The 12839-nt window shown below is 20.9% G+C and overlaps 1 protein-coding gene across 2 annotated transcripts in view; it reads left to right on the top strand.

The window, feature by feature from the left end:
- The window catches only part of LOC122497786 (WD repeat-containing protein 47), a 126949-nt gene that overhangs the window by 31692 nt on the left and 82418 nt on the right, over positions 1-12839 (top strand). For both annotated transcript variants that reach the window (XM_043605075.1, XM_043605074.1), the window contains exons 3-4: positions 1456-2062; positions 5156-5498. In XM_043605075.1, coding sequence (XP_043461010.1) covers positions 1456-2062; positions 5156-5498 — 950 coding nt within the window. The remainder of the gene's footprint in view (positions 1-1455; positions 2063-5155; positions 5499-12839) is intronic.

Below are 12839 nucleotides of genomic sequence, written 5' to 3'. Positions count from 1 at the left end.
TGAAAATAATTAATTTCTTGTGAAGAATTTTGTTTTTTTTAAATAATTGAATTTTTCAGAATTTTTAAAAACTTTTTAAAAATAATTAAATTCCTTCTAGAAATTTCATTAAAAAATTTAAAATTTATTGAAATCTGACAGAATTTAAAAAAATTTTTTTTTGAATAATTGAATTCCTGTGAAAATGTTTATTTTTGAAAACAATTGAATTCTTGGGAAGAATTTTAGTAATATTTCTTAAATAATTGAATTGTTTAGAAGAATTTTATTTTTTACGAAAATAATTGAATTGTTTCGTAGAGTTTTACAAACATTTTGTGACGATAAGTGTATTTCTAGACAAAATGTTGTATTTTACGAAAATAATTGTATTCTATGACCGATTTTATTATAATTTTTCAAATTTATAAAGCATTTTTATTAAAATTTTTAAAAATAATTGAATTCTCAAGAAAGAAAATAATTGATTTCTAGCGAAGAATTTTATTTAAATTCTTTTAAATAATTGAATACTCATAAAAAATTTATTTGTGAAAATAATTGAATTCTTAAGAAGAAATGTATTGAAAACAATTGAATTGTATAGGAAAATTTTATTAAAATTGAAATTATATGAACTATATCTTGTAAAGAATTTTGTCAACATTTTTTTAAATAATAGAATTATTAAAAGAATTTTATTTAAATTTTTCGAAATAATTGAATTTCTCAGACTATTTTTTTCAATTCTCTTTATATATTTGAATTCTTTCGAGAAACTTCATTAAACAATTTGAAATAATTGAATTGATGCGAAGAAATTTATAAAAAAAAAATTTAAGTAATTGAATTCCTGTTAAATTTTTATTAAAATTTTGTTTAAATAATAGAATTCTTTTGGAAAATTGTACTAAAATAGTAGATATCAAAAATAATTGAAATGAGGAAAATTTTTGAAAATAATTAAAATTTTGCCAAGAATTTTATTAAATTTTTTGAAAATAATTGAATTTTGGAAAAGAATTTTATTATTTATAGAGAGAATTGGAATTTTGACGAGAATTTAAAAAAATTTTGGAACATAATTACATTCATGCGAAGTTATTTAAAAGTTATTTAAAAAGAAATTATTGTCAAAAATAGAAAAAATTGAAGGGTTTGTATTATAATTCTTGGCAATTTCATAGTTTATAAGGCAAACAGAAAAGACACAAAAACTCGGAATGTTTCTATAAATTCTAAAAATTAAATTGTTTCAGTACTTTTAATAAAAATCCCTAACTTTTCCCTGAATTCCTTGACTTCCCTGACTTGTGGCAACCCTGTTACACATATAAATGTCCTGGAAAAATAAGAAATCTGTCCTGGAATGTCCTGAAAATGTCCTGGAATTTTCAGTCATATTTTCACTAGACACCCTGGTCACTTTTTCATTAACTGGAATAATTGAATTGTAACAATCTTTTTAATTTTCAGATCGAAATGAGTTTTTCGAGGCTGCTTGATGGTTCTGTGGGATTCAGCGATTCGGACCTTAGTTTATTATCCTGGTTGCAGAGCATTCCCTCTGATACGTTTGCTGTTCCATTTGCTCAACGAACATTGAACGTTGATGTGGAGCGTTTAGAGAGACCTTCGTTAGAGACCTCATGGACTGAACATATGTTAATTACGCCAATTAAACCAAAAACTTTTCCTCATAGTGCAATGCCCTTTACGAGACCAAGATCAGCCGCTGACATGATGTCAAGGAGTTTAGTTCCCGCATTGGAAGCAGGTCTGGGACCAAGAAGTCCTGGTCCAAGGAGCACAATGATTCCTTCGGCTGCTTTAATGGCATTATCAACTGGTGACATCAATCCAATGTCTAGATCGTCATTTGCAAGTTTTCATCTCACTGGATTTAAAAATAATAAGCTAATGAACACCAGCGTTGATCGTTTATTTGAAAATGAAAGCGATGTCTTTCTCAGTTCGAGTTATGCTGAATTTCAACAATTACCCTCAATTCAGGAGGCTATCAATGCAGCACAACCAAAGGCGACGCAACTTCGAACTCGAGCTAGCTCGAAAAGCCCGGATGGTAAATAACGTTCATTTCGTTTCATCCAAAATTATTTTACTTACATATATGTTTTGGAGAATTTTAGAGAAATTACAAATGATTGCAAAAAATCAATTATTTTCAAAAGTATAATAAAATTCTTCACAGAAATTCAATTATGTTCAAAAATTTTTAAAAATTCTTTTCATAATTTCAATTATTTTTAGAAATAATTAAATTCTTCTCTGAAATTAAATTATTTTCGAAAAATTTTAATAAAATTCTTGGCAAAATTTCAATTATTTTCAAAAATTTTCCTCAATTTAAAGATTTTTAATATCTATTTTAATAAAGTTTTCCATAAGAATTCAATTATTGACAAAAAATTGAATAAAATTCTACGAAAACCTTTAATTATTTTCACAAAAAAATGAGAATTTCACAAGAATTCAATTATTTACAAATTTTTTATAAATTCCTTCGGAATCATTCAATTATTTTCGTAAATAATAAAACTTTTACAGGGATTCAATGATTTTCGTAAATAATAAAATTCTTCTTAGGAATTCAATTATTTTTACAAATAATCAAACTCATTGCAGAATTTCAATTATTTTTAATACAATTTTAATCGAATTCCCCGAAAAATGTATTTATTCTAAAATGTTTTATTAAAATTCGTCAAAAAAATTCAATTTATTTAAAAATGTATTAAAAAAATTCTCTATGATAATTCAATTTTTAAAAAATGCATTAACTGAATTCTAGTAGAATTTTGAAAAAGTTTCAAGTTCAAATCTTCGAAAAGCAGAATTTTTTATATTTTTAACTAACAATTCTGTGAAATTAATTTTTTTTGAGAAAGTTTAGTATTTTTGAAAATCATTTAAAATTTTTAGTTTCTAATATATATTTAATTGAAGAATTTACGAATAATTGGAATTTTGTAAAATTGAATTGTAAACAAATGAATTTGAAAATTCTCAAAGAAATTTTTTAAAAATTATTAAAAATAATGCATTTATAGAAGAATTTTTAGTTAAAAACACCTAAAAAATTTTAATTTTGGAAAAGTTACAAATTATTGTAGGAATTCAATTATTCTTAAAAGTAATAAAATTCTTCTTACAAAAGTTCAATTATGTTCAAAATTTAAAAAAAAATTCTCGTAAAAAGCACAATTATCTTTATAAATATCAAAATTCTTCTCCAAAATTCAATTATTTTTAAAAATTTTCCTCATTTCAATGATTTTCAATATCTACTATTTTAATAAATTTCTCAAAAGAATTCAATTATTTGAAAGAAATTTTAATAAAATTGTTCGCAAACATTTAATTATTTTCATAAATAATATAAATTTCACAGGAATTTAATTATTAAAATTTTTTTAAAAACTTCTTCGCAATAAGTCAATTAATTTCATAAATAATACATTTTTTTATGAATTCAATTATTTTTATAAATAATAAAATTCTTCTTAGAGATTCAATTATTTTCACAAATAATAAAACTCATCGCAGAATTTCAATTATTTTTAATACAATTTTAATCACATATTTCGAAAAATATAATTATTCTTAAAAAAATTATTAAAATTCGTCGAAAGAATTGAATTATTTAAAAATTTGTTGACGCTACTCTTTTTGGACATTGAATTTTAAGAATCATTCAATTATTCAATGAATTATTAATTTTGGTATTTAAATAATTTAATTCTAGTAGAATTTAAAAAAAATTGATTTAAGAATGGATTTAAGTTAAAATTTTAGATTATAATTCAATATTAAAAGCGTTAGAGCGGGAATTTTTTGAAATAATTGAATTTTAAAAAAGGTTTCAAATTAAAATGTTTAAAAATATGAATTTTTAATATTTTTAACTAACAATTTTGTGAAATTAATTTTTTTGAGAAATTTTAATTGCGGATTTTTTATTTAATTTATTTTATTTTAATTTACGAATAAATAAAATTTTGTATATAATTAAATTGTAAACAAATGAATTTGAAAATTCTCTAAGAACTTTTTCCAAAATTATTAAAAATAATTGATTTAAAGAAGAATTTTAGTTAATGACACGAAAAAAAATTAAATTTTGGAAAAGTTATAAATTATTGCAGAAATTCAATTATTTTCTAGATTAATGATATTCTTCGCAATAATTAAATATTGTTAAAAAATAATAAAATTCTTCTTAGGGATTCAATTATTATAATAAAACTCATCGCAGAATTTCAATTATTTTTAATACAATTTTCATCAAATTTCTCGAAAAATGAAATTATTCTTAAAAATTTTATTAAAATTAGTCCAAAGAATTCAATTATTTAAAAATTTGTTGATTTAATTCTTTATGGAAATTGAATTTTAAGAAACATTCAATTATTCAAAAAATTATTTATTTTTTGTATTTAAATAATTGAATTCTAGCATAGAATTTTCTAATGAAAATTGATTTAAAAAGGAATTTGAGTTAAAACTTTAGATAATAATTAAATCTTATAAGCAATATGTAGCGTGAATTTTTAGAAATAATTGAATTTTGGAATTAATTTTTTTGAGAAAGTTTAATTGAATTTTTTTATATTAATTAAATTTTTTATTTTTTTAATGTATATTTAATTGAAGAATTTACGAAAAATTAAAATTTCATAAAATTGAATACTGTAGACAAATTGATTTGAAAATAGTCAAAGAACTTTTTCGAAAATTATTAAAAATAATCGTTTTAAAGAAGAATTTTAGTGAAAAATTCTTAAAAATAATAATTGAATTTTATTTTATCATTCAGTCATCTTCATGTTTTATAGTTATCAAAAATTTAATTTAATTTAATTTAATTTTGGTCCGCAAAATCTGTATTTTTAAATCTTTTTTGAGAAAATTATGTTAAAAAGTGAAAAAATTATGCTTTTGGCTATCTTTGATTATAATTTAAAAAAAACAAGAAATGCTAAATTTTTGTTTTTGGTTTCAAATGAAATCACTTGAATAACAGTCAAAAAGGAAGAAAAAAATCTAACGAAAGTGACCAGAATTATTCAAAGGGCAAAATCAGTGTTGGACAGTGATATGAATTTTTTTAAATTCTTGAATGTGAACAAATTTTTATTAAGACTTTTTTTTAAAGGTGGAAAAATAAATCCATCAGCAGCGTCGACACCTGAACGAAGAATGCCTGGCAGAGAGTCACCTGCTTTATCGACTGCCAGGAGTTCTAGGAGGGATTCCTTAACTGATAAACCTGTAGGTATTCCAACCAAAGTTTCTGAACCTGTAATTAATCATCCGGTATCGTCTGTGGAAAATTTAGAGCAAAGTTATAATGGCGATCTCTTTAAAGAATATCAAAAACAAAAGCAGAAACTTCAAGAAACAATACAGCAGAAGGAGAGGGAGAGAGATGAACTTGTTAGACAATTATCTGCACCTGTTGCTTCTCAAGTCATAGACAATCGATTACATAGTGAAAGGTAAGTCGGCCCTTTAAATTTCAATTTTAAAAGAAAATAGAAATTTAATTACCAGAATAATAAGTTCTATTATTTTCAAAAAAAGAAATTTTAGTCATTTTGGAAACGTTTTAGCTGACACTAAAACTATTGGAAAAAGTTCCTTTTTTATCTAGTAACCATAAAATAATTTTCAAAAAAAGTAAACTCATCTTCTTGTTAAATTGGTATTTTGACGTTTAAAAAATTATGGATTTTAATGAAACTCAGAGATTTTAATCTATATATAAAAAGAAATATTTTCAATATTTTTGAAAATTGTTTAAAGAGGAATAGAACTGATGAGGAATTTTAAGCACGAGTTTTATTTTCTCTTAGTTAATTTTCTACAGTGACAATTTGAAATTTGTCATTGTTTATTATATTTATTAAACTCGATAACGAAATAAATTTTTTGATCCAGAAAAAGATGAAATTTCTTGTTAAGGTTTAAACACTGAATGTTAAAAATAGTTGACTCAGTCTAGACGTAAACATACGGCACCGATGAAAATAGCCCTTTCAAAATGAACTACCACTGAAAGAAATGAGAAATTGTTTTAACCCCCAAACATTAACCTTGAGGCGCCGCTTTAAATCTTTAATGAAACACTCAATTCCGTTGGTCTTTGGTTTTATTTTAAGTATACCCACAGCATGTAGATTCGAAATCATAGAATAATTTCCAAAATTAATTCATTTATTTTAAATATTATTTTATTATATTATTATATTATCTATACTTAGATTTTGTATTTATTAAAAATATTTAAAAAATTGTTAATTATTTAAAAATTATGATCAAGAAATAGAAAATATATCTAATTTATGAATAATTTTTATTTCTCAATAATAATATTGTTCACGAACTCATTCCTTTCTTTTGGGAAAAAAAAACATTACATATTCCCTTTTTAATATTATTGTAGAAAATTTTCAATTTTCATAAGGAAATAATTTTTGCATAATTTCTATTCTTGAATTACAATTGCTTTAATAAAATTCAAAGTTTTTTAAAAATAAAGAAAAAAAATGTTTATAAATTCTATTTGTCTATTGGAAATTTTAAATGAAAATAAAATTGAAAATTTTTTAATTTTTAGAAAATAAAGGAAAAAATTTTACTCAAAAAAATGTTGTTACATTTATTTACGAATTTTTTTAATGTAAAAGTATTGGAAAACATCAATAAAATCTTTTTTAAATAAATATTTAATTATTATTATTTTTCCACAAGAATTAAGATTTTCAAAAATTTCAAATTCAAACCTTTTTGAAATTAAACAACTTATAAAAGTATTATCATTTTTTTATATTAACAATGTTGTTACTGTAACTTCTTAAAAATTATTTTTATCATTTCAATTCAATTATTATTTTCTTGAATTTTAATAATTTAATAATAATTTTTGAAAAAGTTCTTCGAAAATTTCCAAATACATTTGTTTAAAATTCAATTTTACAAAATTTTGATTATTCGGAAATTCTTCACTTAAATACCTACATTATAAGAAAAAATTTTTTTGAAATTTTCCTAAAAAAATTTAGGAAGCATATTCCACTAATTATTTTTAAAAATTTACTAATATAAATATGGGAATTTTTCTAAAAAATTATCGAAAACTTCCTATGAAGCTTGGAAAAATTCTCATGAAATAGCGTAGAAAAAATGAAAAAATCCCAAAATTTTGGAAAAATTCTCTTATACGTTTAGGAAATTTTCCTTATGAAAATATAGGATTTCTGAGAATTTGAAGAAGTTCGCAATAATATTTGGAATAATTTCTATGTAACTTCAAATTATTTAAAAAAAATTAAATTAAACTTTTTCCCTTTTTTTAATTTTGGCCCCTAAACGTACCCTATTTTGAAAATTTCCCCTATTTTTTTCGTCGCAGGAAATTGTTTTCAATAATTTTTAAAAAATTCTGCAAATGAATTCAATTATCTTTATAACCAACAAAATTCTCTCCATAAAATCAATTATTTTAAGGATTTTTAATGAAATTCTTTTCCAAAATTTAATTATTTTGATAAATACCTATCAAAATTCTTCTCAATAATTCAATTATTGTCAAAAATTTGAATTAAATTCTTGGCAAAATTTCAATTATTTAAACAAAATTTAATAAAATACTTTGCACGAATTCAATTATTTTTATAAATTTTAATGAATATCTCGTCAAAAATTCAATTATTTTTATAAATAGCAAAATTTTTCGCTAAAAATTCAATTATTTTCAAAAATTTAAATAAAATTCTTTGCAACATTTCAATTATTTTTAAAAGTTTTTCGCAACAGTGTGTTTAAATATTCACTATTTTTCATAAAATTTATCAACAGATTTACTTAAAGAAAAAACTTGTTGATAGGTACAATTCTACGAAAAGATTCAATTATTTTTATAAATAATAAAATTTCATTTACGAATTCAATTATTTTCATCGCAGAATTTCAAATATTTTTAATACAATTTTAAATAAATCCCTTGAAAAATGCAATTATTATTAAAAATTTTATTAAAACTTGAGGAAAGAATTCAATTTTAAGAAACATTTAATTATTCAATAAAATAATAAAATTCGTTGCAATAATTCAAATATTTTCATAAATAACATTTAATTCGTTGCAGAAAATCAATTATTTTCAAAAATTTTTAAGTAATTTTGCAAAATAATTCAATTATCCTTGATAAACAACAAAATCGCATAAATTATATATTAATTTATATATTAATTTATATATATTTATATATTTATTTATTTAAATATTAATCGCATAAATCAATTATTCTAAGGAATTTTAATAAAATTCTTTTCCAAAATTCAATTATTTTGATAAATATCAATATTCATCACAAGAATTCAATTCTTTTGAAAAGTAATAAAATACTTTGCAGAAATTGAATTATTTTCAAAATTTTTTAAAAATTCTCGTCAAAAATTAAATTATCTTTATAAATAAATAGGGAAATTCTTCTCAAGAATTAAATTATTGTCAAAAATTTTTTTTAAATTCTTTTCAAGAAGTCAATTATTTTCAAAAATTTTAATAAATTTCTTCTCATGAATTCAATTGTTTTCAAAATTTTTATTTAAATTCTTCTCAGGAATTCATTTATTTTTAAAAAATTTAATAAAATTCATCAAAAAGTTTTAAATTATTTTCAAAAATTGTTATAAAATTCTTTAATTATAATAAATTTCATTAAAATTTTAATTAAATTCCTTAAAAGAAATTGAATATTTTTAAAAGTTTTTAGTAAAATTCTTCGTAAAAATGAAATTTTAAGAAACAGTGAATATTAAATTATTTATTTCTGTATTGAAATAATTGATTTCTCGTAGAATTAAATTATTGTTTTTCGTACTTTTAACTAACAATTCTGTAGAATTAATTTTTTTGAAAAAGTGATCGATGTCTTTATGTTTTATAAAGTTGTTCAATTTGAAAAGGTTTGAATTTGAAATTTTTGAACATCTTCATTCCAATGAAAAAAAAATGATTAAATATTTATTTGAAATAAAACTATTGATGTTTTCGAATAATTGGACTTTTGAAGAATTTTGTAAATAAATTTAATAAAACTTTTTTTTTGAGTATCTAATAATTTTTAGAGTGAATCAGAATATTCTTTAGGGTCATCAGGGAAAAATATAAGTGAAAGTTGTTTTTGTAAATCAGGGAAAAGTCAGGGAAAAATAAAGTTAAATTTTTGTGGCAACCCTGTATAAATAAATTATATTTTTATCCTTATTTAACCAATTTTTATGGTCCCCCAAAAGTCCCCTGTTTTTTAATTTTCAGTCCCCTATTTTCCCTAAAATACTTTTTAGGGGCACTGTGAAGCCTGCATTTAGATAATGTTCATTTTTGTTTTTGAAATGTAATGAATGAATACAGTCGAAAGTGGAAATTGGCTATAGTTCTTTGACATCCTTTGACGATATTGTTTTCGAGACCTCCATTATACCGGATACCGGATGTATGGAACACAGTCATGGCGAGACTGAGTTTTCAAGGCTTGTGGTCGATAAAAATTTGTTTGATTTTTTACATGTGAATATACATTCTGACCAGTAAATGAAAACTACCTTAATTATAACTAACTAGAAGAAAATCTTAAAATTAATATAGATATAAGATTGTTCTCAGTATGTATTGCAATTTTTATTCCTAATACCTTAATTAAGCTAAAATTTATTAATTGAAGTTCCTTTTATACCATAATCTATTCACAAAAAATTTTGCATCTTTTTCATCGCCAAATATTTTTAAGCATTTTATTTTTTATTCCAATAGTTTAATTATTTAATGATTAAAGAGAAAGCTTTGTTACACATAGAAATATTATCTGAAACATTAGAGCCACGTAATATATTTATTATATTTATTTATTATAATAGAGTTATTTTAATTTAAGATAAAATAAGATAAGATATATATTTGCAGTGATCTGATTACAAATGAATATTACTAGAGTAGAAAAAAGAAATTGATTTAGTAATAAACAAAGTGCAAATTTTGTCAAAATTCACTGGAACGATAAATATTTCCTTCTTGAATTATCGCATGTCGGATCTTTATAATTTTTTTCAAAAGAATTGTTTATTATTTATAAAAAATAATTTATGATAAAAATGTATTTGAAAGTAGACTAGTATATAATTATTTTTAATTCGTAATTACAATCACTTTCTCGCCTTTTCTCTTCTGGTATTTTGCCTATTATTATAAAAGGTTTTTATGGTGAAATGGTTTCTAAAATTAGTAAAATTTAGGGATATTTTGGAAAAAGAAATTTTTAATGCGAGTTGACTCATTCCTATACACAACACATTCGAACTAGAAACAAAGAGAATATTATAAATAAAGAAAAAAATAAACAAGAAAAACTTGAAAGTTAGGAATTTTATAATTGTTATACTCCTGCGCAGAGTAGTTATACAGGGTTGCGAGGAACAAAAAAAGGATTACGAAACTTGTATAAATTTTAAGTTCTTTGTGAAATTTGTTAATATTAAAGACACGTGGATTGAAGTATATTACTGTTTACATATAGTGTATTTTATATGAAGAATAACGGCTGTGATGTGCGGTCGTCTATTTGCTATATTTTATACTTCATGCCATCTGCTAGATGGTCATGTATTCATACACATAAATGAGTTTTTTACATATAGCTATATTTATAAATCAGTAATTATTTTTTAACTTTACCAAATTTTTTATATTAATAACATTTTTTTTTTTAATTTTGAAAGTTGATTACGAAAGTAAAAGTCAAAATCTTTTCACGATGGGTCATTTTCCCCAAATTATAGAAAAAATTCAAATTTTTCGGTAGACATAATTTTTTTCATTGCAGGACTCGAACCAGTGAAAGTATTTAAAAATACGGACTTTAAGGACCAAAAATGAAAAATTCAGGACCAATTACTGACAAAAATATAACCAGTCCGAGTAAAATAAAAGAACATTTTACTTAAAACTATAAATTAAATTTTTCATAATTCTATAAAACATGAAGATATCGATAACTCCGAGTCTTCGACTCGGAGCAATCGATATCTTCATGTTTTATAATAATTAAAGATGACCGAGTATTTCCAAGAATTATTCACTAAAATTTTTCTTTAAATCGATTACATATTTTTATTAATAATTTTAAAAAAAGTTCTTTGACAATTTTCAAAACCATTTTTTGTTTACAATTAAATTATACAAAATTTCAATTATTCGTAAATTCATTAATTAAATATTTATTAGAAAATAAAAACTTCGAATAATAAAAAAAAATTTAATTACACTTTTTTAAAAAATTAATTTCAAAATTCAATTATTTCTAAAAATTCACGCTATTTTGTTTTTAATATTCAATTATTATCTAAAATTTTAACAGAAAATTCTACTAGAATTCAATTATTTAAATACAAAAAACAATTTATTGAATAATTTAATTTCTTAAAATTGAATTCCCATAAAGAAGTTTATCAACAAATTTCTAAATAATTGAATTCTTTCGACGAATTAAAAAAAAAATGTTTAGAATAATTACATTTTTCGAAAAATGTGATTAAAATTGTATTAAAAATTATTGAAATTCTGCGATGAATTTTATTATTTGTGAAAATAATTGAATCCCTAAGAAGAATTTTATTATTTATAAAAATAATTGAATTAATAAAAAAATTTATTATTTATGAAATTAATTGAATTATTGCGAAAAAATTTATAAAAAAAATTTTCAATAATTGAATTCATGTGCAATTTTTATTATTTATAAAAATAATTAAATATTTGAGTACAATTTTATTAAAATTTTTTTTAAATAATTGAATTCTTTTAAGAAATTTATTAAAATAGTAGATATTGAAAATCATTGAAATGAGGAAAATTCTTGAAAATAATTGAATTTTGGAGAAGAATTTTATTATTTATAAAGATAATTGTGATTTTTACGAGAATTTTTCTTTAAATTTCGAACATAATTGAACTTTTGTAAGAAGAATTTTATTACTTTTGAAAATAATTGAATTTCTGCAATAATTTGTAACTTTTCCAAAATTAAATGTTTTTAGATGTTTTTAACTAAAATTCTTCTATAAATGCATTATTTTTAATAATTCAGAAATTCAGAATTCAATTCAGAAAAGTTCTTTGAGAATTTTCAAATTCATTTGTTTACAATTTAATTTTACAAAATTTCAATTATTTGTAAATTGGAATAAAATAAATTAAATAAAAAATCCGCAATTAAAATTTTAATTTCTCAGAAAAATTAATTCCACAGAATTGTTAGTTAAAAATATAAAAAATTTAGATATTCAATGATTTTATTTTGAACCATTTCAAAGTTCAATTATTTCTATAAATTCACGCTCTATTCTTTTAAATTCAATTATAAAATCTAAAATTTTAACTGAAATCCATTTTAATTCAATTTTTATTAGAAAATTTTCGTGTTTTTAATTAAAATTCTTCTATAAATGCATTTAATTTTAATAATTTTTAAAAAATTTCTTTGAGAATTTTCAAATTCATTTGTTTACAATTCAATTTTACAAAATTTCAATTATTCGTAAATTCTTCAATTAAATATATATTAGATACTAAAAACTTAAAATAATATTTAAAAAATCCAATTAAACATCTTCAAAAAATTAATTTTACAGAATTGTTAGTTAAAAATATAAAAAATTCTGATTTTCGAAGATTTGAACTTGAAACTTTTTCAAAATTCTACTAGAATTCAGTTATTGTATTTTTTAAAAATTGAATTCTCATAAAGAATTTTATTAATAAATTTTTAAATAAATTGA

This window comes from Leptopilina heterotoma, unplaced genomic scaffold, assembly GCF_015476425.1.
Source record: "Leptopilina heterotoma isolate Lh14 unplaced genomic scaffold, ASM1547642v1 Lhet_14, whole genome shotgun sequence".
Taxonomy (NCBI): Eukaryota; Metazoa; Arthropoda; class Insecta; order Hymenoptera; family Figitidae; genus Leptopilina; species Leptopilina heterotoma.
This window is presented reverse-complemented; position numbering and strand designations above follow the sequence as displayed.